The 26,829-nt window shown below is 50.0% G+C and overlaps 1 protein-coding gene across 3 annotated transcripts in view; it reads left to right on the forward strand.

Annotated features, from left to right (window-relative positions):
• Positions 1–613: 613 nt before the first annotated feature.
• The window catches only part of SHISA5 (shisa family member 5), a 33,013-nt gene continuing 6,797 nt past the window's right edge, over positions 614–26,829 (forward strand). The window contains exons 1-3 of one of the 3 annotated variants that reach the window (XM_055278332.2): positions 614–791; positions 3,956–4,112; positions 21,393–21,473. In XM_055278332.2, coding sequence (XP_055134307.1) covers positions 722–791; positions 3,956–4,112; positions 21,393–21,473 — 308 coding nt within the window. In that variant the 5' untranslated portion in view covers positions 614–721. The remainder of the gene's footprint in view (positions 792–3,955; positions 4,113–21,392; positions 21,474–26,829) is intronic. The other 2 variants (XM_055278326.2, XM_063610460.1) reach the window with 2 other exon arrangements.

Here is a 26,829-nt window from a genome sequence, read left to right on the forward strand (position 1 = left end):
GAAGTTGGCCTGGCTATGCCCTGGGAGCTGCCAGTTTCTAGCTCAGTCCTGGCCCACTGCGCCAGCGCTGAGCCTGCCAGGGCTGGGGCTGGGGATCACCTTGGGATGAGGGTGTCAGTCCCAGGGGGCAGGAGATTGAGTGTCCTCTGAGCTGGCGACTGGGCTTGTAGAAGGGAACCGGCATTTGTGGAGTGTCTACTGAGTGCCAAGGTCTGCGCTGGGCACTGTCCTCGCACCGCCTCACCTAGTCCTCACGTAGCCCTAGGGCAAGTGAGGAACGGCTGGGACCGAGGCTGGGAGGGATGGCTGTGGCTGTCCCACAGCCCACACAGTAGGCGCTTAGTGTCAGAGTGCATATTCCCGCGGACGCCCTCCGGGCCTGAGAGCTGGGGGCCGCCGCCGCCCCCCAAGCATTCGGGGAGCAGAAGGAAACTCCGTGCGTCGTCCGGCGCCTGTCCGAGTCTGGGAACGGGTACCAAGTTTTCGCGCAGACCCCGGGCGCGAAGCTGGCCCGGAGGCTGGGAAGGCGTCCGCTTCCTTCCCTCCTCCTCCCTCCTCCCTCTTCCCTCCTCCCTCCTCCTCCTCCCCCCCCCGGACGGGGGTTCCGGGAACCGGCCGGGCCGGGGCGGGGCAAGGGAGAGGGGCGGCCGCGCGGGTCACTGAGGCTGTGGCGGCATTGCGCCCGGCGCTCGCGTCCGTCCGTCCGTCCGCCCGCCCAGCCATGACTGCGCCGGTCCCCGCGCCGCGGATCCTGTTGCTGTTGCTGCTGCTGCTACCGCCGCCTCCGGGTGGTGAGCCGGGGTAGGGGCGGCCCATCCTGCCCTGGGACCGGGCAGACACTTCTCCGCGCTGCCGCTCCAACGAGCCGGGCAGCACCAGCCCCACCATGCCCCCCACCGACCCCTGATTGCCCCGAGGCCGTCAGCGAACCCCGACGACTGCGGACCCCTCCTCCACCCCAGCACCCTCCTTGCCTGAACAACCCTGCCTAGACCCCAGGCAGCTGCCACCTTTGTCTGTCCTGGAACGGTGGGGAGGGGTCTGCCCTCCCGCCCATGTCCCAGGGGATGGGGTCCCCAGAGGCTAGGGTAGGGTTCCCCGCCTGGCTTTAGTCTGGCGGGTGGCTGCAGGGCGACCTGGCCCCTCCATCAGAGGCCTTCTCTCTTTGCCTCTGTTTAATGTCTGAGAGCTCCCACGGCTGCCTCCATTGGCCCTTGTGTTCCTGGAGAGCCCGGCGCTGAGGCTGGCCTCTGGGGTGGAGACACCACTGTGTGTGTTGGTTGCAGATAGATGATTCACAGAGTCTGGAAGGCTGGCTGGGGGTGGGCCCTTTAAAGAGTTAGGAATTGGAGGCTGGGCGCGGTGGCTCACGCCTGTAATCCCAGCACTTTGGGAGGCCGAGGCGGGCGGATCACGAGGTCAGGAGATCGAGACCATCCTGGCTAACACGGTGAAACCCCGTCTCTACTAAAAATACAAAAAATTAGTCTCAAAAAACAAACAAACAGACAAAAAAGAGTTAGGAATTGGAACAACCCCCTGCCCACCCATGGGAAGCCAAAGACCCTTTTGGGGTGGGTGGCTTCGTGGAGGGGAAGGCTGTATTTCCTGGGGGCTGGGATGAATCCAGAGGACCTGGGCTAGAGAAATGAGAAAGGGGAGACCTGTGCCCAGAATCCGCCCACCCCTGGAGTGAGTCTGTAGGAGGGTCACTGATTCAGTGAGGTCTGGGGGTCAGAGCATTTGTGCCGTGGACTCAGCCTGAACAGCCTCACCAGTGTGTCTTCAGCCCTAGCTTAGCGGCTCAGGTTGGGCTGTGAAGACCTTGCTGCATATGGGTTCACCTGAGCCACCAGACACGGGCCATGCTGATGATACCAGCTTTCAGGTGGGCAGCTGGCCAAGCGGGGCTTGTCAATGGTCCAATCCTCCTCTCCATGGCTTTGCCCAGAGCAGGGTTCTGCCTGGAGCTGCCAAGAAGTGTAGTTCCCCCCAACTCCCCACTAAAGTTCCCTCTTCCCAAGGAAGTCACTCGGTGTCTCTGTCTCTGGGCTTCACTCTATTGACAGACTCAGGGTGTGTGGTGTCCTGATCAGGCCCGGGCACCAGATGCTGCACATGGCCAGGTGCCTGGCCTGGCTGGGTCTCCAGAGGCCATGTGCTATGCCAGACTGTTTCCAGGCCGATGTAGTTATGCCTCAGGGCTATCATCAGACCTGTCCCCTGCCTACTGCGGATTTGTGGGCCTTGCTGGACTAGGTATTCTCTTTGGAGTCTGCCCTGGCAGAATCTGGTACTGTTCCTTCCTGCTAGTGGGCACAGGTCTCTGCTAATGTAGCCTGAGGATACATGGGAACATTTGACTGTAACATCTTCCTGGAGGTTTGTAAACCTTGTGGTCATCCAAAACCCTGGGTCATTTTCCACATTTGTTGTTAGCCAGATCCCCTCAGCATGACTTCATATATTGAGACTTGTAAGGATGTCAATAGATCCCAACTCTGTGCTGAGAGTCTTGTGATGGCTCCAGGGCTACAGATGGTGCCACTGCCTTGGAGCCCTGTTGCCCAGGCTGGTCTCAAACTCCTGGAAGGCACAGACATTTCCTGGACACCTGCTGCAGGCCCAGCACGGGGCTAAGTGCTTTATGAACACTGGTATGGTGGTGTGACAATTTCTGACCAGGAGCTAGCCTGCCATCATGGTCATGGGGTGGTCTGTGAGAGCCAGGCCCCTGCAGTTGTGGTGCCCAGCAGGGGCTGAGGTTGCTGTGGCTGAGTGAGGGGGACAGTGAATGAGGATTAAGAACTAGACAGTCTGGCCAGGGTGCAGTGACTCATGCTTGCAATTTCAGCACTTTGGAGGCCAAGGTGGGTGGATCACCTGAGGTCAGGAGTTCAAGACCAGCCTGGCCAACATGGCGTAACTCTATCTCTACTAAAAAATACAAAAAATTAGCTGAGTGTGGTGGCGGGCGCCTGTAATCCCAGCTACTCGGGAAGCTGAGGCAGGAGAATTGTTTGAATCTGGGAGGCAGAGGTTGCAGCGAACTGAGATCGCGCCACTGCACTCCAGCCTGGGCAACAGAGTGAGACTCTGTCAAGAAAGAAAGAAAAAGAAAGAAAGAGAGAGAGAGAGAAAGAGAGAAAGAAAAAGAAAGAAAGAGAGAGAGAGAGGGAGAGAGAGAGAGAGAGAAAGAGAGAAAGAAAAAGAAAGAAAGAGAGAGAGGGAGAGAGAGAGAGAGAAAGAGAGAAAGAAAGAAAAGAAAGAAAGAAAGAAAGAAGAAGGAAAGAAAGAAAGAGAAAGAAGAAAGAAAGAAAGAAAGAAGAAGGAAAGAAAGAAAGAGAAAGAAAAAGAAAGAAAGAAAGAAAGAAAGAAAGAAAGAAAGAAAGAAAGAAAGAAAGAAAGAAAGAGACAGTCCAGTGTCTGTTGAGCTGTGTGACTTCTCTCCTGGGCAGCTTCTGGAGGAGGCCACCTGGAGTAGGGCCTTGAAGGATGAGTAGAGTTGAAAGGCAGGAGATAGGAATCAGGCAAGAATGTGAGCAGAGTGTGGACAGGTTGGAGAACTGGAGTGATCTTCAGGACTCTGCAGTTTAGACCCTGCTTGGAAACTCGGGCCTTGATCCTGAAGCAGTGGGAATTAGGGGAGGTCTGAGAGCAGGGTGTGGCCCCATCAGACTCACACTGAGAAAGTTCACCCTCCTATCAGGAGGCCAGTGCACTGGCGAGGGAGAGAGGGAGCCCAGTTAGGGCAGCTCTGTTGTGGCCCATGGGATAGGGCAAGGCTGAGGGGGAGCAGTGGCCAGGGGTCGGAAGGTGGCCTGTGGCTAGGGTGGCTCAGAGATGGTGCAGCATGTGTGTGTGTGTGATCTGGTGGCTGTGCTAGGGAGGGCGCTGTGTCTGCTGGGGCCTGGCCCTGTGGGCACAGGTGAACAGATGTGTTTCTCTTCTCCAGCGCATGGTGAGGTGTGTATGGCTTCCCGTGGACTCAGCCTCTTCCCCGAGTCCTGTCCAGATTTCTGCTGTGGTACCTGTTATGACCAATACTGCTGCTCTGACGTGCTGAAGAAATTTGTGTGGACCGAGGAAAGGTGTGCTGTGCCTGAGGCCAGGTGGGTGCACCAGTGGGTCACAGGGTGGGTGGCTTGAGCCTGTGCCCCACAGGAGAGTATGTGGAAGAGAAATAGCTCTGCCCCTCTGGCCTCTCAGCGCTCTCAAGATGGTGGCCAGAGCATTGGAGTGGAGGGTTTAGGGATCCCCTGTTCTGGGCTGGACCCCCTAGACCTGCTCAGTTAGTCCCCTGTCCATCTCCTCCCTACCCTGAGGGCTCCAGCTCGCTGAGCCTTGGGCTGAGCAGGTTTCTTAGGGGTCCTTGGCCTCAGTTGGTCCTGTGACTCACCCCGGGTGTGTACCTGTGCCAAGATGTCCTCAGGGTGGGTACTTGGGCTTGACTATACCCCACAGTATGCGCATGCCCCCGAGGGGTATCCTTTGTTCAGAGACCCGCTTGTGGAGCCTGTAGGGCGCAGTGCGTAAGCATGTGCCCCAGTGTGAGCTCTATCTGTGTCCTCCCAGCGCAGCCTATGAATTTATCTGCATGTTGGGTGTAGGCTGTTTCATGGCTGGGACCAAGGTTCCAGGCTCCTGTGTGTGGCTGTTTGCCGTATTCTGTATTTCCTTTGTGTTTGGCCTCAGGTGTAGAGGGTTGAAATGGTCATACTCCTCTGCTCATGGCAGGTGATCATCCTGGGTCTGGGCAAGACCAACCCCCGTTATCTTACATATTTGCTTTTGTGAGATGGAGTCTCACCATGTTGCCTAGGCTGGTCTCATACTCCTGGGCTCAAGCCATCCTCCTCCATCAGCCTCCTGAGTAGCTGGAACTATAGGTGTGCACCACCGTGCCTGGCCTATATACTTACTTTAATATCTCAGGACCATTTCATTCCTTTCCCACCCCACAGGCAACCGTCTGCTATGTATAAGGTACATCCTTTTCATTATTTGAGTTATTGCAAAGTCTTTGCAGTGTAAGACCTAGCCACGTTGCTGTGGCACATCTGGCCCTTGCCCACTACTGCTATGTCCCTCTGAATGGTGTGAATCCACAATGGTTGTCATGATAGATAGCTTCAGTGGGCATCTGGTATACCTCCTTTTATGGAGCTGTGTAAGAATTCTCTTGGAAACACATCTGGTTGTGGAGTTGCCATGTCATAGATGCACACAGTTATCCACTAAGGACTTCCAGGTGCTCTTGGGGGTGGTGCACAGGGCTGCACACCTGTCAGTCCTGCCTGAGGGTTCCTGACAGGTCATCTTTTACCCTTTCACTTCACCTTTTGGCTTTTTTTTTTTTGAGACGGAGTCTCAATTTTGTTGCCCAGGTTGGAGTGCAGTAATGCACTCGGCTCACCACAACCTCCGCCTCCTGGGTTCAAGTGATTCTCCTGCCTCAGCCTCCCGAGTAGCTGGGATTACGGGCATGCACCACCACGCCCGGCTAATTTTGTATTTTTAGTAGAGACGGGGTTTCTCCATGTTGGCCAGGCTGGTCTGAAACTCCCGAGCTCAGGTGATCTGCCTGCCTCGACCTCCCAAAGTGCTGGGATTACAGGCGTGAGCCATCGCACCCAGCCTGGCATTTTTATATTTTACAAATGTCTTTAAAAACACCTATTGTAGCTGGGCGCGGTGGCTCACGCCTGTAATCCCAGCACTTTGGGAGGCCAAGGCAGGCGGATCACCTGAGGTCAGGAGTTCAAGACCAGCCTGGCCAACATGGTGAAACCCCATCTCTACTAAAAACACAAAAAACTAGCCGGACATGGTGGCGGGTTTCTGTAACCCCAGCTACTCATGAGGCTGAGGCAGGAGAATCGCTGGAACCCGGGAGGCAGAGGTTGCAGTGAGCCGAGATTGCACCATTGCACTCCTGGCTGGGTGACAGAGCAAGAGACTCTGTCTCAAAAAACAAACAAAAAACAAACAAACAAAAAACTTGTGGTATTTCTTTTTTATTTTTATCTTTTTTGAGACAGAGTCTTGCTCTGGCACCCAGACTGGAGTGCAATGGCGCGTTCTCAGCTCACCGCAACCTCCACCTCCCGGGTTCAAGCAATTCTCTTGCCTCAGCCTCCTGAGTAGCTGGGATTACAGGCATGTGCCACCACGCTGGGCTATTTTTGTATTTTTTAGTAGAGACAGGGTTTCACCATGTTGGCCAGGCTGGTCTCGATCTCCTGACCTCAGGTGATCTTCCTGCCTCGGCCTCCCAAAGTGCTGGGATTACAGGCGTGAGCCACTGCGCCCGTATGCATTATCCTTTTTTTACTTCCTGTATTGTTTTGATTTGTTTTTACGCCATATTTTTCTTCGACTGTTACTTCTTCTTTTCCATTCCGTCTTTTTTTTTTTCTTTTTTCTTTCTGGAGACAGAGTCTCTCTGTCTGCCAGGCTGGAGTGCAGTGGCACATGATCTCGGCTTATGGCAACCTCCACCTACCAGGTTCAAGCAATTCTCCTGCCTCAGCTTCCCACGTAGCTGGGACCACAAGTGCATGCTGCCACGCCTGGCTAATTTTTTGTATTTTAGTAGAGACAGGGTTTCACTGTGTTGCCCCGGTTGGTCTCGAACTACTGAGCTTAGGCAATCCGCCTGCCTCGGCCTCCCAAAGTGCTAGGATTACAGGCATGAGCCACCGCCCCCAGGCTTCTTTCCTATTCTGAATGCCTTATTTCTTTTTCTTGCCTTACTGTGTTGGCTAGGCCCTCAGTTACAATGTTGAGCAGAAGTGGAGAAAGCAGACATCTGTGTCTTGTTTCCGAGTTTAGGGAGAAGGCATTCAGTCTTTCACTAATAGGAAGTATGTCAGCTGTGGCTTTTTCATAGGTGTCCTTTATCAGGTTGAGGAAGTTCTCTGCATTTCTAGTACACCTAGAGTTTTAATTATGGATGGATGTTGAATTATGTCAAATGCTTTTTGTGCATTTGTAGACATGACTGTAAGATTTTAAAATTTTTATTCTGTTAATATGGTAAATTATATTATTCTCTAAAACAGTATTTTATGTGAGTATAGAGCTTACGTTGATGGTTATTTTTTCTTAGCATATGGAATCTTCCATTCTACTGTCTCCCAGCTTCCATGGTTTCTGTTGAGACATCAACTCAACAGCCAGTGTCTCTCATTGAAAGAAATCTCTCAGGCCGGGCGCGGTGGCTCACGCTTGTAATCCCAGCACTTTGGGAGGCCGAGGCGGGCGGATCACGAGGTCAGGAGATCAAGACCACGGTGAAACCCCGTCTCTACTAAAAATACAAAAAAATTAGCCAGGCGTGGTGGCGGGCGCCTGTAGTCCCAGCTACTTGGAGAGGCTGAGGCAGGAGAATGGCGTGAACCCGGGAGGCGGAGCTTGCAGTGAGCCAAGATCGCGCTACTGCACCTCAGCCTGGGCGACAGAGCAAGACTCCGTCTCAAAAAAAAGAAAGAAATCTCTCTCTCTCTCTTTTTTTTTTTTTTTTTGAGACAGGGTCTCACTCTGTTGCCCAGGCTGGAGTGCAGTGGTGCAGTCACTGGCTCATGGCAATCTCAGCCTCCTGGGCTGAAGCATATCCTCCTATCTCAACTTTCCAAGTAGCTGGGATTACAGGTGACTGCCACCATGCCTGGCTAATTTTTGTTTACTTTTTGTAGAGATAGGGTCTCCGTATGTTGCCCAGGCTGGTCTTAAACTCCTGGGCTCAAGGGATCCTCTCACCTTGGCCTCCCAAAATGCTGAGATTACAGGTGCACCTAGCTGAAATCCCTCTTTTTTTTTAACCCTCTGATTGCTTTTTAAGATTGTTTTTTCTTGTCTTTGGTGTTATTCGGTTCGCTGTGCTGTATGTAGGTATGGATTTCTTTTTTTTATGCTTCTAAGGATTTGTTAAGCTTCTTACACTTATGTTTTTTTTTGTTTTTTTTTTGTTTTTTGTTTTCCTTTTTGTGAAGAACAGGGTCTTGCTGTATTGCCCAGACAGGTCTTGAACTCCTGGGCTCAAGCTATCTTCCTGCCTCTGCCTCCCTAAGAGCTGGGATTACAGGCGTGAGCCACTGCACCTGGCCGGGATTTGTTAAGTTTCTTGAACCGTGGTTTTGTGTCTCATCAGTTCAGGAAAATTGTCTGCCATTACTTTTTTTTTTTTTTTTTTTTGAGTCCAGGTTTAGCTCTGTTGCCCAGGCTGGAGTGCAGTAGCACAATCATGGCTCAAACAAACCTCCTGCCTCAACCTGCCAGGTAGCTAGGACTACAGGTGTGTGCACCATGCCCTGCTATTTTTTTATGTTTTATTTTTTGTACAGATGGGGTCTTGTTATGTTTCCTAGGCTGGTCTTGAACTCCTGGCCTCAAGTGAGCCTCCAGCCTTGGCCTCCCACAGTGCTAGGATTACATCTGCCATTCCTTTTTTTTTTTTTTTTTTTTGGGACAGAGTCTTACTCTGTCGCCCAGGCTGGAGTGCAGTGGTGCGATCTCGGCTCACTGCAACCTCTGCCTCCCGGGTTCAAGCAATTCCCCTGCCTCAGCCTCCCATATAGCTGGGATTATAGGCACATGCCACCACACCTGGTTAATTTTTGTATTTTTAATAGAGACAGGGTTTCACCATTTTGGCCAGGTTGGTCTTGAACTCCTGACCTTGTGATCTGCTCACCTCGGCCTCCCAAAGTCCTGGGATTACAAGTATGAGCCACCACACCCAGCCCCATTACTTTTTAAATATTGCTTCTTTCCCCTTTTCCTTTCTGTCTGGGACTCTGATTAGACACACGCTATACCTCACGCTTTCATGTGCATTTCTCCTAGCCTTTCTCTTATGTTCATCTCCATGCTGCTTTCTGGGTAATATCTTCTAACTTCTCAGGTCATGTAATTCTTTCTTCAGCTGTGTCTAATCTACTGTTTTTCTTTTTTATTTGTTTTGTTTTTTTTGAGATGGAGTTTCGCTCTTGTCGCCCAGGCTGAAGTGCAATGGCGCGATCTCAGCTCACTGCAACCTCCGCTTCCCAGGTTCAAGTGATTCTCCTGCCTCAGCCTCCCGAGTAGCTGGGATTACAGGCGCCTGCCACCATGACTGGCCAATTTTTATATTTTTAGTAGAGACGGGGTTTCTCCATGTTGGCCAGGCTGGTCTCAAACTCCTGACCTCAGGTGATCTGCCCACCTCGACCTCCCAAAGTGCTGGGATTACAGGTGTGAGTCACTGTGCTGGCCTCATCTGCTGTAAACCCATCCACTGAGGTTGTTTTGTATGCTGTTATATTGTGAAATATAAGTCACAGAAAAGTGAATAAAATAAACATACAATTCAGTGATTTATCATGAAGCAACTGCTTTGCTACTAGTAGTTGTAGTGAACTACAGACACATGCCACCACTCACAACTATAAGCATTAATTTTAAGTATGTTCCTAGTAGAAGATGTGAGAATCAAGTTTCATTTTTTAATATGGATATCCAGTTGACCCAGCATCATTTATTGAGAAATCCTTTTCTTTTATTGCTCTGCAGTTACAACTTTGTTATAAATCGAGTGTTCACATGCTCATGGATATGTCTGTAGGCTCTGTTCTGTTGCATTGGTCTATTTTTCTATCTTTGAGTTAACAGTAGGCTCATAATTACTGTAGCTTTGTAATAAAGCTTGATATTCTTCAATATTGTCTTGGCTATTTTTGTCTCTGGTATTTCCATATAAATTTTAGAATCAGCTTGTCAATAAAACTACCTTGGACTGCATTGACTCTACAGAACATTTCTGTGGAATTTTTTTTTTTTTTTTGAGACAGAGTCTCACTCTGTCACCCAGGCTGGAGTGCAATGGCACAATCCTGGCTCACTGCAACCTCCGCCTCCTGGGTTCAAGTGATTCCCCTGCCTCAGCCTCCGGAGTAGCTGGGATTACAGGCGCCTGCCACCACGCCCAGCTAAGTTTTTTGTATTTTTAATAGAGACGGGGTTTCACCAGATTACCCAGGCTGGTCTCGAACTCTTGGCCTCCGGTGATCCACCTGCCTCAGCCTCTCAAAGTGCTGGGATCACAGGTGTGAGCCACCACACCTGGCCATTTCTGTGGAATTGACATTTTACTATATTGAGTTTTCCAATCCATTAACATGGTATTTCTGCTCGTGTATTTAGTTTTCTTTCCTTCTCTCTCAATTTTGTATTATATAATATTTTTTTCTATTTCAAAGTCTTATATATATTTCATTTTTTCCTTTGTTTTTTTTATGATATTGTATTATAAATAGTATAGTTTAAATTTCTTTTCTTTTTTTTTGAGACAAAGTCTAGCTCTTGTCCCCAGATTGGAGTGCGATGGCGTGATCACAGCTTACTGCAACCTCTGCCTCCTGTGTTCAAGCGATTCTACTGCCTCAGCCTCCCGAGTAGATGGGATTACAGGCGCCTGCCACCACGCCCAGCTAAATTTTTTTGTATTTTTAGTAGAGACGGGGTTTCATCATGTTGGCCAGGCTGGTCTCGAGCTCCCGAGCTCAGGTGATCCACCCACCTCGGCCTCCCAAAGTGCTGGGATTACAGGCGTGAGCCACTGCGCCCGGCTTTTTTTTTTTTTTTTTTTGAGATGGCGTCTAACTTTGTTGCCCAGGCTGGAGTGCAGTGGCGCGATCTCGGCTCACTGCAAGCCCCGCCTCCTGGGTTCACTCCATTCTCCTGCCTCACCCTCCCAAGTAGCTGGGATTACAGGCACCTGCCTCCACGCCTGGCTAACTTTTTGTATGATTTTTAGTAGAGATGGGGTTTCACCATGTTAGCCAGGATGATCTTGATCTCCTGACTTTGTTTTTTTTTTTTTTTTTTTTGAGACAGAGTCTCGCTCTGTCGCCCAGGCTGGAGGCTGGAGTGCAGTGGCGCGATCTCGGCTCACTGCAAGCTCCGCCTCCCGGGTTCACGCCATTCTCCTGCCTCAGCCTCTCCGAGTAGCTGGGACTACAGGCGCCCGCCACCACGCCCGGCTAATTTTTTTGTATTTTTAGTAGAGACGGGGTTTCACCATGGTCTCGATCTCCTGACCTCGTGATCCGCCCTCCTCGGCCTCCCAAAGTGCTGGGATTACAAGCATGAGCCACCGTGCCCGGCCAATTTCCTGACTTTGTGAACCACCTGCCTCGGCCTCCCAAAGTGCTGGGATTAGAGGCATGAGCCACTGCACCCGGCCTAATTTTTGTATTCTTTTTTTTTTTTTTGACGGAGTCCCACTCTGTTGCTGGAGTGCAGTGGCACGATCTCGGCTCACTGCAACCTCCGCCTCCTGGGTTCAAGTGATTCTCCTGCCTCAGCCTCGAGTAGCTGGGATTACAGGTGAACGCCTCCATGCCCAGCTAATGTTTGCATTTTTTTTTTTTTTTTTAGTAGAGACGGGGTTTCACCATGTTGGCCAGGCTGGTCTCGAACGCCTGACCTTGTGATCCGCCTGCCTCGGCCTCCCAAAGTGGTGGGATTACAGGCTTGAGCCACCGCGCCTGGCCTAATATTTGTATTTTCAGTTGAGATGGGGTTTTACCATGTTGGTTAGTCTGGTCTCGAACTCCTGACCTCAAGTGATTTGCCCTCCTTGGCCTCCCAAAGTGCTGGGATTACAGGTGTGAGCCACTGCACCCGGCCACAATTTTTATTTTCTAATTGTTTATTGATACATAAATGTGGAAAACTTTTTGGGTGTGGTCGCTCACACCTGTAATCCCAACACTTTAGGAGGCTAAGGTGGGCAGATCACAAGGTCTGGAGTTCAAGATCAGGCTGGCCAACACGGTGAAACCCTGTCTCTACTAAAAAATACAAAAATTAGCCAGGCGTGGTGGCATGCACCTGTACTCTTAGCCACTTGGGAGGGTGAGGCATGAAAATGGCTTGAACCCAGGAGGCGGAGGTCGCAGTGAGCTGATATTGTGTCACTGCACTCTAGCCTGGGCAACAGAGAGAGACTCCATCCCTGTCCCTGAAAAAAGTGGAAAAACAAACTCAGAGTGCTTCTTCTACTCTCTCACACCAAAATAATCAGCACAAGATTTCTGTGACCAAATGTGTGGGAGTTTCTCCCCACCCACTGAACAAGCAATCAATTTTTTTTTTTTTTTCGAGCCACTTCACTCCAGCCTGGGTGACAGAGCGAGTCTCCCTCTCTATTTAAAAAAAAAAAAAGCATTGTAAAAGGAACATATTTCTTCTGGGTGTATATCTAGGAGTGGAATTACTAAGTTATTATGTGAATGTGTTCAGTTTCAGCAGATAACTTCCAAACAGCTTTCCAATATGTTATAAATGTGCCATTTATACTCCCACCAGCCATATATGAGGGTTCCAGTTTGCTCTACATCCTCTTCAAAACTTGGATTATAGGCCGGGCGCGGTGGCTCACGCTTGTAATCCCAGCACTTTGGGAGGCCGAGGCGGGTGGATCACGAGGTCAGGAGATCGAGACCACGGTGAAACCCCGTCTCCACTAAAAATACAAAAAAATTAGCCGGGCCTGGTGGCGGGCACCTGTAGTCCCAGCTACTCGGAGAGGCTGAGGCAGGAGAATGGCATGAACCCGGGAGGCAGAGCTTGCAGTGAGCCGAGATTGCGCCACTGCACTCCAGCCTGGGCGACAGAGCGAGACTCCATCTCAAAAAAAAAAAAAAAAAAAAAAAAACTTGGATTATAAATCTTTTTCAAAACATTGAGATATAGGCTAGGTGGAGTGGCTCACACCTGTAATCCCAGCACTTTGGGAGGCTGAGGTAGGAGGATCACTTGAGCCCAGGAGTTGGAGGCTAGCCTGGGCAACATAGCAAGACTCAGTCTCTAAAAAGAAAAAAAAAATCGATATATAATTACATACAGTAAAATGCACAGATCTTTCATGTTTCAATTTGATGAATTTTAACAGATGTGTACATTTCATGTATACAACATGCTAGACCGGATATAAATCATTGTCATGGAAAAAAGTAGGAGGGTCCCCCAAAAATTAAAAGTAGAGCTACCATGTGCATATGATCCAGCCATCCCGTCACTGTGTATATATCCAAAGGATATGAAATCCATACCTCAAAGAGATGCCTGCTCTCCCTTGTTCATTGCAGCATTATCACAATAGCCAAAGTATGCAATCAATCTACCTGTCCATCAGGATAAATGGATAAAGAAAATGTGGCATATGTACACAGTGAAATACTATTCCGCCTTAAAAAGAAGGAAATTGGCTGGGTGCAGTGGCTTACGCCTGTAATCCCAGCACTTTGGGAGGCCAAGGGGGGTGGATCACGAGGTCAGGAGATCGAGACCATCCTGGCCAACATGGTGAAACCACGTTTCTACTAAAAATACAAAAATTAGCTGGTGGTGGTGCGCACCTGTAATCCCAGCTGCTCTGGAGGCTGAGGCAGGAGAATCCCTTGAACTCGGGAGGCAGAGGTTGCAGTGAACTGAGATCATGCCACTGCACTCTAGCCCGGCAACAGAGTGAAACTCCATCTCAAAAAAAAAAAAGAAAAAGAAATCCGGAAATCCTGTCGTTTATGATGACATGGATGTACCTGGAGAACATTGTTAAGTGAAATAAGCCAGGCGCAGAAAGACAAATACAGCACCATCTCACTTATATGTGGAGTGTCAAAGTCAAACTCACAGAAACAGAATAAAACGGTGGTAACCGGAGACTAGGAGGTGGCAGGATTAGGGAGACGTTGGTCAAAGGACACAAAATTTCACTTAGGAGGAGTAAGTTCAAGAGATCTATTGTACATCATAATGGTGACTATAGTTTATAATAATATGTTGTATACTTGAAAATTGCTAAGTTAAGTAGATTTTGAGTGTTCTTACCACAAAAAAAGATAAGTATGTGAAGTAATGTATATGCTAATTACCTCAATTTAGCCATTCAATATATACATATTTCAAAACATCATTTTTGTGCACTATAAATATATACAATTTTTGTCAGTTAAAATAAAAAAGAAATCGGATGGTTCAGTGGCTGATGCCTGTAATCCCAGCACTTTGGGAGACTGAGGCGGGTGGATCACCTGAGGTCAGGAGTTCAAGACCAGTCTGGCCAACATGGTGAAACCCCATCTCTACTAAAAAATACAAAAATTAGCCGGGTATGGTGGCACACACCTGTAATCCCAGCTACTCAGGAGGCTGAGGCAGGGAGAATCGCTTGAACCCGGTAAGCAGAGGTTGCAGTGAGCTGAGATCGTGCCACTGCACTTCAGCCTGGGTGACAGAGCCGACTTTGTCTGAAAAAAAAAAAAAAAAAAAAGAAGAAGAAATAGATCATGGCCATTTCCAAGGAATTTATTTATTTAATTTATTCATTTATTCATTTATTTTCCGAGATAGGGTCTCACTCTGTCACCCAGGCTGTAGTGCAGTGGCACAGTCTCAGCTCACTGCAGCCTCTACCTCCTGGGCTCAAGCCATCCTCTGACCTCAGCCTTCCGAACAGCTGGGACTACAGGCATGCGCCATGGTGCATGGCTAATTTTTGTTTATTTTTGTAGAGAAGGGGTCTTACTATGTTGCCCAGGCTGGTCCTGATCTCCTGGGCTCAAGTGATCAGCCCACCTTGGCCTCCCAAAGTGCTAGGATTACAGGTGTGAGCCACTGCACCCAGCCGAAAGTTTTAATTTTAGCAATTTTGGTGGTTCTGTTGTAATACCCCATTGTGCCATTTTCAAGATTTCAGTACATTTTATGGCCCAGCATATCCTTAGTGAAACATGATGAAAGTTTCATGTGTTTTAGTCCATTCAGACTGCTCTTAGGAAATACTATAGATTGTGTGGCTTAAACAACAAACATTTCTCACAGTCCTAGAGGCAGGAGGTTTAAGATCAGGGTGCTGGCATGATCCTGGTGAGGGCCTTCTTCCTGGTTATGTCCTCACGTGGCCTTTCCCTGTTTGTGGAGGCTAAAACAGCTCCATCTTGGATGCTAATCTGCCCATGTTGACTTCTGATTAACCCCAGTTCTGGGAATGCCTCTAATGCCTTTCACATACTTACCATAAATCCTGCCCTTAGACCAATTCCCTATGGTTTATAAGCCCAGGATCTGAGGTTAAGAAGTCCCTATTAAGTGTTTCTGAGAAACTAGATTTGTCAGCCTCTTTCTTCAGCTTCTCAGCTTCCTTGGGCGAAGGCTTGTACAGACCTGCTCACCTCTGAACATTGGTGCATGCATGCAGAGAGAAATCGAATTTCTCTTCCTCTTTTTATAAGGACACTAATCCCATCCTGGCAGCTTCACCCTCATGATCTCATCTAAACCTAATTACCTCTTTTTTTTTTTTTTTTTTTTTTTTTTTTTGAGATGGAGTCTTGCTCTGTTCCCGGCTGGAGTGGAGTGGCACGATCTCAGCTCACTGCAACCTCCACCCCCCGAGCAGTCTTAACTCATTCCAGCATCAACTCTTAACTCTAAAGTGCAAAGCCTTATTCACATATTATCAAAATCAGATATGAATGAAACCGTAGGTACATTTCATCCTGAGGCAAAATTTATCTCCAGTTGTGAAACCTGTGAAGCCAGAAATGCATATGTGGGACAGGCAAAGGATAGCCACCCCTATTACAAAAGGGAGAGAAATTAGTAGGAAGTGTAGCCAGGGCAACATGGTGAGACCCCGTCTCTACTAAAACAATCACCAGGCATGATGGTGCGCGTCTGTGGTCCCAACTATTGGGAGGCTGAGGTGGGAGAATTGCTTGAGCTCAGTGGGGGCAGAGGTTGCAGTGAGCTGAGATCGTGCCACTCTACTCCAGCCTGGGACAGAGTGAGACCCTTGTCTCAAACAAAACAAAACAAAAACAAACAAACAAAAACAGTAGGAAGTGATAGGTGCTGTCAACGAAGAGCCAAACTCTGTAAAATATTTGAAGAGATTTATTCTGAGCCAAATATGAGTGACCATGGCCCGTGACACAGCCCTCAGGAGGTCCTGAGAACATGTGCCCAAGGTGGTCCAGGCACAGCTTGGTTTCATACATTTTAGAGAGGCGTGAGACATCAATCAAATACATTTAAGAAATACATTGGTTAGGCCGGGCGAGGTGGCTCAAGCCTGTAATCTCAGCACTTTGGGAGGCCGAGGCGGAGGGATCACGAAGTCAGGAGATCGATACCATCCTGGCTAACATGGTGAAACCCTGTCTCTACTAAAAATACAAAAAATTAGCTGGGCGTGGTGGTGGGTGCCTGTAGTCCCAGCTACTCGGGAGGCTGAGGCAGGAGAACCGCGTGAACCCGGGAGGCGGAGCTTGCAGTGAGCAGAGATCGCGCCACTGCACTCCAGCCTGGGCGACAGAGCGAGACCCCATCTCAAAAAAAAAAAGAAGAAATACATTGGTTTGGTCCAGAAAGGTGGGACAACTCAAAGGGCGGGAGGTTGGGGGTGGGTGGGGAGCTTCCAGCCTATAAGTGAGTTTAAATGTTTTCTGGTTTGACAATTGGTTGAGTTTGTCGAAAGACAAAATTGATTGATAGAAAGGGAATGTTCAGATTAAGATAAAGATTGTGGAGCCCAAAGTTCTTTTGAAGTCCTCTAGTGGCTGCCCTTAGAGACAATAGATGACAAATGTTTCCTATTCAGATCTTAGTTAATCTCTTTAGGATTGGGAGGGTCTGGAAGGAAAAGATCTAGCTATGTTAATAGAGATTCTTTACAGATGCACATTTTCTCCCATACAGAACAGCTTTGCAAGGTCATTTCAAAATATGGCAAAGAAACATGTTTTGGGGTAAAATGTTTTGATTTTTTTTCCTTGTCTCATAATGTTATGCCAGAGTCAGGTTGGAAAGTAAATCACGATATATAGGGTTAAATAAAACCCATTTGATGAGAATTTATGATTTGTAGGGCATGACTCCCCAGGCCCCTTAGATAGGAATTTGGACGAGATAAAAAAATCAGAGTTTAGTTCTCAGTGCCAAGCAATTTTAAATTCTACCAAGACAAACTCCAGTAGACTTTAAGCCTTGGGAATAATCCTCTTTGGCTGGACACTCTGCCCTCTGGACCCACTGTGGTGGGGGCTGCACCCCCATGGCTCTGCTGGGTGGTGGTCCCGGCCTTCAAAACTGAGGTGGCCGGCCGGGCGCAGTGGCTCATGCCTGTAATCCTAGCACTTTGGGAAGCTGAGATGGGCGGATCACCTGAGGTCAGGAGTTCGAGACCAGCCTGACCAACATAAAGAAATCCCATCTCTATTAATAATGCAAAAATAGCCGGGCGTGGTGGCACATGCCTGTAATCCCAGCTACTTGGGAGGCTGAGGCAGGAGAATCACTTGAACCCAGGAGGCAGAGGTTGTGGTGAGCCGAGATTGTGCCATTGCACGCCAGCCAGCCTAGGTGGCAAGAGCAAAACTCCGTCTCAGAAAAAACAAAAAACAAAAAACTGAGGTGGCGGCAACCCGGTTCCGGCCTGTGCACTCTGGGCTGTGGTGGGAGTGGCAGCCTTGATGATTGAATTGTCTTTGGGGTCCTTTTCTTGTCTTTAAGAACACTGCACCTTGAAAACAGCGCTGCCAAGCATGATGGCTGACGCCTGTAATCCCAGTGCTTTGAGAGGCCGAGGTGGGAGGATTGCTTGAGCCCAGGAGTTTGAGACCAGCCTCGGCAATATAGTGAGACCTCATCTCTATAATTTTTTTTTTTAATTAGCTGGGCATGGTAGCATGCACTTGTAGCCCCAGCTACTCAGGAGGCTGAGGTGGGAGGATTGCTTGAGCCTGGGAGATCAAGGTTGCAGTAAGCTGTGATCACACTACTGCACTCCAGCTTGGGTGGCAGAGTGAGACCCTGTCTCAAAAAAAAAAAAAAAAAAAAAAAGGCCGGGCGCAGTGGCTCACACTTGTAATCCCAGCACTTTGGGAGGCCGAGGCGGGCAGATCACAAGGTCAGGAGATCGAGACCATCCTGGCTAACATGGTGAAACCCCGTCTCTACTAAACAAAATACAAAAAGTTAGCCAGGTGTGGTGGCGGGCGCCTGTAGTCTCAGCTACTTGGGAGGCTGAGGCAGGAGAATGGCGTGAACCCAGGAGGCAGAGCTTGCAGTGAACAGAGATCACGCCACTGCACTCCAGCTTGGGTGACAGAGTGAGATTCTGGCAAAAAAAAAAAAAAAAAGTAGCTGTAGCAGGGGTGTCCAATCTTTTGCCTTCTCTGGGCCACTTTGGAAGAAGAAAATTGTATTGGGCCACACATAAAACACACTAATGATAGCTGATGAGAAAAAAAAAATTTTTTCAAAAAAAAATCTCATAATGTTTTAAGAAAATTTAAGAATTTGTGTTGGGCCACATTCAAAGCCATCCTGGCCTGAATGTGGGCCGCTGGCCGCAGGTTGGACAAGCTTTCTCTATGGCCCAGTCCTGTAGGATCTTAGACGTCTGACAGCCTTCCTTCACTTCATCCCCTTTCTCCCCTCTGGCAGGTGCTAGGGTGACTGATTAGGTCTGTGGTTCATACCCATTCTAACCTTGTTACCTCGCAGTTTTTGGACTACACTCTTAGTATTTACAGTATGGATAGGCTGAGAATTGTCCAGATTTTTAAGTTCTAGTTCTTTTTTTGCTTAACAATTCATTTCTCTTTTTTCACTTTTTTTTTTTTTTGAGATGGAGTTTCACTCTTGTTGCCCAGGCTGGAGTGCAATGGCACGATCTCAGCTCACCTCAACCTCCACCTCCTGGGTTCAAGCGATTCTGCTGTCTCAGCCTCCCTAGTAGCTGGGATTACAGGCATGTGCCACCACGCACAGCTAATTTTGTGTTTTTAGTAGAGACGGGGTTTCTCCATGTTGGCCAGGCTGGTCTCGAACTCCTGACCTCAGGTGATCCGCCCGCCTCGGCCTCCCAAAGTGCTGGGATTACAGGTGTGAGCCACTGCGCCCGGCCTTTTCACATTTTACTATAAGCAGTTGGCCGGGTGTGGTGGCTCACGCCTGTAATCCCAGCACTTTGGGAGGCCGAAGCCGGCGGATCACGAGGTCAGAAGATCGAGACCATCCTGGATAATACGATGAAACCCCGTCTCTACTAAAAATACAAAAAGTTAGCCTGGCATGGTGGCGGGCGCCTGTAGTCCCAGCTACTCGGGAGGCTGAGGCAGGAGAATGGCGTGAATCCGGGAGGCGGAGCTTGCATTGAGCCGAGATTGCGCCACTGCACTCCAGCCTGGGCTACAAGCAAGACTCTGTCTCAAAAAAAAAAAAAAGCAGTCAAGAGGATCCAAGCTGCTCCTTCAACACTAAATATCCCATATATTTCAAGTTTTCCTCTGAATTGCTCAATCTTGTTTAATCTCTTTAAGGTCTTTTTTCCTTTAATCTCACTGTGTAATCTTTTTTTTTTTTTTTTTTTTTTTTTTTTTTTTTTTTTGAGACGGAGTCTCGCTCTGTCGCCCGGGGTGGAGTGCAGTGGCGCAATCTTGGCTCACTGCAAGCTCCGCCTGCCGGGTTCACGCCATTCTCCTGCCTCAGCCTCTCCGAGTAGCTGGGACTACAGGCGCCCGCCACCACGCCCGGCTAATTTTTTGTATTTTTTAGTAGAGACAGGGTTTCACCGTGGTCTCGATCTCCTGACCTTGTGATCCACCCGCCTCGGCCTCCCAAAGTGCTGGGATTACAAGCGTGAGCCACCGCGCCCGGCCTCACTGTGTAATCTTTAAACAGTGTACGTGTTGTTTTTCTAATGTCACTGTCTGATAATTTCAGTATTTTAAGGCAAATTTTTCTCCTTAGATTCACTGGTTTTCCTTCAAATGTATTAGGGTATAATTGTTTATAATGCTTTTAAATTTTGTTTTGTTTAACATTTAAAGAAATATCCCCCATGGGTGCTTCTTTTGTTTTGTTTTGGTTTGGTTTTTTGAGACAGAGTCTCAATCTGTTGCCCAGGCTGGAGTGCAGTGGCGTGATCTTGGCTCACTGCAACCTCTGCCTCCCAGGTTCAAGTGATTCTCCTACCTCAGCCTCCCAAGTAACTTGGATTACAGGCATGTGCCACCACGCCCAGATAATTTTTTTGGTATTTTTAGTAGACAGGGTTTTGCCATGTTGGCCAGGCTGGTCTTGAACTCCTTACCTCAGGTGATTCACCCACCTTGGTCTCCCAAACTGCTGGGATTACAGACGTCAGCCACTGCACCCAGCTGGTATTTCTTTTTGTGTGTGTGAGACATACAAGGTAAGTATAGTAAAAAAATTATTAAACTTCTAATTAAAAATATAATTTCAAAAGACGTTTCCGATAGCATCAAAAACATCAAATACCTAGGAAAGACAAAATTTCTACACAGAAAACTATGAACCATAAACTGTAAAACATACAAACTATGTATTTATAAAACATATAAGCATATAAACTATAAACATTAAAACATATAAACTGGGCCGGGCGCGGTGGCTCACGCTTGTAATCCTAGCACTTTGGGAGGCCGAGGCAGGCGGATCACGAGGTCAGGAGATCGAGACCACGGTGAAACCCCGTCTCTACTAAAAATACAAAAAATTAGCCGGGCGTGGTGGCGGGCGCCTGTAGTCCCAGCTACTGGAGAGGCTGAGGCAGGAGAATGGCGTGAAGCTGGGAGGCGGAGCTTGCAGTGAGACGAGATTGTGCCACCGCACTCCAGCCTGGGTGAGAGAGCAAGACTCTGTCTCAAAAAAAAAAAAAAAACAAAAAAACTTTGTGGAAATGTAGGCCAGGTGTGGTGGCCCAAGCCTGTAATCCCAGCACTTTGGGAGGCCGAGGTGGGCAGATCACGAGGTCAGGAGATCGAGACCAGCCTGGCCAATATGGTGAAACACCGTCTCTACTAAAAATACAAAAATTAGCTGCACATGGTGGCGGGTGCCTGTAATCCCAGCTACCCAGGAGGGTGAGGCAGGAGAATCGCTTGAACCTGGGGGGCGGAGGTTGCAGTGAGCCAAGATCGTGCCACTGCACTCCAGCCTGGGTGACAGAGGAAGACTCCATCTCAAAAAATAATAATAATAATAAACTTTGTGGCAATGTAGTTACTGATTTGTAACTTCATCCTGTTGTGGTCAGAGAAGATCCTTTGTATAGTATCTGTCTTTTAAAATCTGCTGAGACTTGTTTTGTGGCCTAACATATGTTCTCTCCTGGAGACAGTCTGGTGGACACCTGAGAGGATGTGTGGCTTTGTGCTGTGAGATCCCGGTGTGGGCAGAGTCCACCTCTGGAAGGCCATTGCAGCCACCGGTTCATAGTAGCTTCTGTGCACGTTTTGTGGTGCCCTAAGGTAGTGTTTGTGCTGGCGCACTCGGTGGGGCTTCATTGTGCTAATCATGAGGTTTCCTGTTTGCAGTGTGCCTGCCAGTGTAGAGCCGGTGGAGCAGCTAGGCTCGGCGCTGAGGTTTCGCCCTGGCTACAACGACCCCATGTCAGGGTAAGTAAAGCCTGCTGGCTGGGTGCATCTTCCTGGCGAAGGTGACAAGAAGGCTCAGGGGGGCCAGCGTGCATCTGGGGGACTGGGATGATTCGGTCATTGGGGTGGAGCCCAAGAAACTGTCACCATATCTGACCACAAGGACACTTGCTCCTTATGCTGTGAAGGTGTCTTCATGAGTGTGCTGGGGTGGTGGGGACGTGGACGACTGTGGTCGGGGGTTGACAATTGAAGAGCCAGGGGTCGGGGGTACATTGACCTAGATGCTGGGTTGAGTCAACAGATGACTGATGGGTCCCGATGGGGGCAGGAGTGACAGAGAAGGGGCTGTAGTGGGCATGCGATGATGGTAGATGGGGGCGGGTATATTGTGATTGGGCATTGGTGACAATGGTGATGATGATGGGGTGATGGTGGTGCTGGCAAGCACGTGGTAATGGGGTGATAACGGTAGGGAGAGGTCCTGGGACAACCAATGATGCCACAGTTCCTGTGTTAAGCTTTGTGGGTCATGGTTACTGTGTCAGGACTCTCCTTTCAGGGAACCAAGGAGCAACCCCAGCCCCCAAACCCCAGTCTCCTTGGCTGGGCTCCGGCCTGTGTTATTGCCACCGTAACAGGAGTTGTGACATCTTCCTGGAGGTGGAATGGGTGTGCAGCCACTAGGGCGGGCTTTCCTGGCTGGGTCTGTTCCACTTGCTGTCTCCCCCCTGCCCTGGTGGATCTAGAAGCCACTTAAAGAAAACGTCTGCCCAGGAGGGCAGGGTTGCCCCTTTGGAGGAAGAGACCTTGGGCTCTGGGCCTGAGTGGGGGGCTTGGGTTCTTGTTTTGCCCCATCCCATCCTGTAGGCCCAGGCAGGTGTGGGGCCTCACTGGCTACAGCAGAATCAGGGCAGGGCTCCTGTGTGTGGAGGAGGAGAAGAAGTGCAGCTGCGCCCCTCCTCAACACCTCAGGGCTGGTTGGAGCCTGAGATCTCTACAGGCCTTCCCCTCCACGTCCAGGAGCCCAGGAGTGGCTGTCCTGCCCTGAGGCCCAGGACTGTGGGCTTTCAGATGGCCCCGTGAGAGATGCCTATGCCCAGCCTGTGTGGGCCTGGAGGCAGTCCAGGAGTGGGCCTCGTCCTGAGGACGGTGGGCATCACGGAGGGTTCTGGGAGCGCTGGGGACTGAATGGTGTTTTAGGAAGACCACACTGGCTGCTCTGTGGAAGATGGAAAGAGCAGATGGGGCGGGTGTGGGAGGTGGGAAGTCGTTTCTGCAGGAGGTGGCCTCAGGCGGCTTCCTGGCCAGAGGCGCTGGAGGCCAGAGAGAGCCAGAGCTTGGTGGGGAGAGGTGAGGATGGAGACTTACATTCAGCAGCTCCCTCAAGGCAGGGTGTGGAGGGAGTGGGAAGGAGCAGGGGCTGGACACTGGACGAGGGCAGGCTTGTGGTGAAGGGCGCCGTGGAATGGAGATTTCACACCATGGAGTCCATGGCATCCTGGGCAAGAGCCAGGCAGTGGAGCAGATTGAAGAGCGGTTGGAAATTGTATGCTGGTCGCAGGCAACTCCTTGGGAGAGTTTTGGCCGTGAATGGATGAGGAGTAACACAGGCATTGAAGCTGGGCACAGTGCCACACTCCCGTAGTCCCAGCTACTTGGGAGGCTGAGGCAGGAGGATCGCTGGAGGCCAGGAGTTCAGGGCTACAGTGAGCTATGATCCTGCCTGGGAATAATCCCTGCACTCCAGCCTGGGAGACCCTGTGTTTTTTGTTTTTAAAAGGGAGACTGGGTGTGGTGGCTAATGCTTATAATCCCAGTACTTTGGGAGGCTAAGGTGGACAGATCACCTGAGGCCAGGAGTTCAAGACCAGCCTGGCCAACATGGTGAAACCCCGTCTCTACTAAAAATACAAAAATTAGACAGGCGTGTTGGCGGGTGCCTGTAATTCCAGCTACTCCGTAGGCTGAGGCAGGAGAATCACTTGAACCCAGGAGGCAGAGGTTGCAACAACAAAAAAAGGAGTTGGAGAATCCATGTGAAGGGTTGTTTTGTTTCTTTTTTTTTTTTTTTTTCCTCAATGGTAGGGATTTGAGCTGGGACAGCAAGGAGGAGACAGTGCAGAACAAGCTCCCAGGGGGGCATAGGAGGAGGAGTGGCTTCCTGGGGTTGTGGCAGCAGGGAGGTGACTGGGGCCAGCTCAGAGGCACCTCTGACTCCCCCACGGTGTGCATGTGGGACCTGTTCTGTTAGCCCAGCTGCCGCCTTGGTGTGCACAGCACTGGGCCTCGTGTGCTGTGTGCTTGGCGTGCCCTGCTGCCTCCTGCCCCAGGCTATTTTGCTCATGCATTGAGAGGAGCAGGTGACTGGAGTGATGCTCCCCCTCCCGCGCCTCATGTCATCTCTTGTCCTCTGCTTTGTTCTGAGCCCCAGCTCATGCCTAGGACCTGCTTTATAAAGGTGCAGGAGCGAAAGAAGTGGGTGCTGGGAGGAGGGGAGGGGGACAGGGTCATCAGTGACTCCTCTCTTTTGAACTCTCTCAGGTGGCTGCCTGTCTGGGTCCCAAGGAGACATCTTCTGCTGGGCATCCGTGTGCTGCCTACTTGGCCAAGGGCACTGTTTGTCCACTGGAGAGTTGGCTCCTTGGTGAGGGCCTGGCCTCTGCTGTCGAGGCCATGGCCAGGAGCTCAGGAGAAGCCAGGCAGGGGAAAGACCCCAGGCCAGGTGCCCCACCCCAGCTCTGCCCCACTCCCTGCCACTGACCCCTCCTCCTCTCCTTATTTTGGGACCCTTGCCTCTGGCTGTCTTCCTCTGGGCTACTTTTTTTTTTTTTTGAGATGGAGTTTCTCTCATGTTGCCCAGGCTGGAGTGCAGTGGCGCAATCTCTGCTCACTGCAGTCTCCGCCTCCTGGGTTCAAGCAGTTCTCCTGCCTCAGCTTCCTGAGTAGCTGGGATTACAGGTGCCGGCCACCATGCCTGGCTAATTTTTGTATTTTTAGTAGAGATGGGGTTTCACCATGTTGGCCAGACTGGTCTTGAGCTCCTGACCTTGTGATCTGCCCGCCTCAGCCTCCCAAAATGCTGGGATTACATGCATGGGCCACCGCACCCGACCTGGGCTAGTTTTTGAGTTCCCTAGGCATGAAGCAGCAGGCTGGAGCCTGGATCCAGATGGGCCCACATCTGCCTGGCCCAGAACCCCTGCTGCAGGAGGATGCCACCCATGGCAGGGGTTATAGTGTGGCCCTATTTGTGGGCTCAGGGTTGGCCCAGGTCTTCTGCCCCCTAGACTTTGGCAAGTGAATCTCTGTTTAATGGTGAGTGGCTCCAGCCATTCTTGGCTTGTTCACTCCCTAGAGCTTCCTTAGTCTCCTGGTTGTTTTGGGTCCTGCTCTCACGTCCTCTTCCCAGCTCCTTGCACTCACAAGACTGTCGGGCAAGACTGTTGGGTTTCTAAGCACCGAGTGGCAGAAGCTCTGGCTGCAGATCCCAAGGAGGCCACCATTGACCCTCTGCTGTGACTCCACTGCCACAGTGCAGGGGAAAGGGAGACAGGCCCATTAGGCGAGGTGTGGCCACAGCCCTGGTGCTACCTCCCAGCCCTCAAAGCGTCCTTTCTGTGGTTCTCAGGCCCTCAAACCTGTCTGGGGCCTTGCTGACACCGGGATGGGGGTGCGGGTATCCCAGGTCCAGAGCCAGCTTGTTCACAGTCTAAGGTTTGGAGTCTTCCATTTCTTGGAGGCCGCCCAATTCTCCCCAGACCCTACAATCCTGCCCAAACTCCCTGTCGGGGTGGCTGCTCCTCTGCCTTCTGCTGCCTCCTGCTTGGGCTGACTCTGCCTTTTGAGCTTGGCACCAGCCTTGGGAGACCCCATTCCTTCCTCTCGGAGGCGTGGTTCCATTGGTACTGTAGCCACGTGTGGCCTTGCACCCTAGCTCCACTCTGCAACCACCCCTTGAATGTTGCTTGGTTTTCTAAGGTCACCATGCCTGGGTGGGGTCTCTGAGTGCATTTATTCATTTACCTGTCCAATATTTATTGATTAATTCACAAGATTGTGCAAAAAAATTTTTTTATTGAGCACTCACTATATTTTAGGCACTGGAAATACAGTGGTGGCCGAAAGCTATATTGGATGATAATGGTACAAAGCAGGGGCAAGATGTAGTTGATCAAATGCTCACACACAACAGAGTGTGTGTTTATGAACTGAGGTAGAAAGGAATTTAATTCCGTACGGGCATGTGCTGAGGGGCCTGGCCTCTTCTGCATAGTGGGGAAGGTGCTCCTGGGGAAGTGACGCTTTGACCTGAGGCCTGAGGGGTGAGCAGGAATGAGTTAGGTGTGGCTGAGATGAAAGGAGGAAAGGGCTGAGCTGGCAGGAGGATCTGCATGTGCAAAAGCCTTGAGGAGGACACAGCATGGTGCTTTCAAAGCTGAAAGGAGGGGGCTGGGACTGAGCACAGAGGTTGAAGGAGAGGGGGCAGTTCCAGACCACACATGGCTTTGTGGGCCTAATAGGGAGTTTTATTTTATTTAAAATTTTAAAGGCTGGGCATGGTGGCTCAGGCCTGTAATCCCAGCACTTTGGGAGGCCAAGGTGGACAGATCACCTGAGGTCGGGAGTTTGAGACCAGCCTGGCCAACATAGTGAAACCCCATCTCTACTAAAAATACACAAATTAGCCAGGTGTGGTGGCACGCATCTGTAGTCCCAGCTTCTCGGGAGGCTGAGGCACGAGAATCACTTGAACCCGGGGAGGCAGAGGCTGCAGTGAGCTGAGATTGCACCACTGCACTCCAGCCTGGGTGACAGAGAAAGACTCTGTCTCGAAAAAAAAAAATGAATAAAATTAAAAAATAAAATTTTAATTAAAGATTAAAATTTAGCCTGGGCAACACAGTGAGACCCTGTCTCTACAAAAAATAAAAAAATAGCTGAGTGTGGTGGTGCATGCCTGTGGTTCCAGCTACTTGGAGGACTGAGGTGGGAGGATCACTTGAGCCTGGGAGTTTGAAGCTGCAGTGAGCTGTGATCGTGCCACTGCACTCCAGCCTGGGCAACAGAGTGAGACCCTGCCTCAAAAAAAAAAATTTCCTTTATTATAAGTTTCACTGTCTGGTGAGACAAATCCCAGATTTTTCTTTTCTTCTTCTTCTTCTTTTTTTTTTTTTGAGACAGATTCTCACTTAGTCTCCCAGGCTGGAACAAGCCTCCTGAGTAGCTGAGATTATAGGTACGTACCACCATGCCTGGCTAATTTTTGTATTTTTTGATAGGTAAAGAAGGAGTTTTGCCATGTTGCCCAGGCTGGGCTCGAACTCCTGGGCTCAAGCTTCCCAAAAGCCTCGGTCTCCCAGAGTGCTGGGATTGC

The sequence above is a fragment of the Symphalangus syndactylus genome, chromosome 1, assembly GCF_028878055.3.
Source record: "Symphalangus syndactylus isolate Jambi chromosome 1, NHGRI_mSymSyn1-v2.1_pri, whole genome shotgun sequence".
Lineage (NCBI taxonomy): Eukaryota > Metazoa > Chordata > Mammalia > Primates > Hylobatidae > Symphalangus > Symphalangus syndactylus.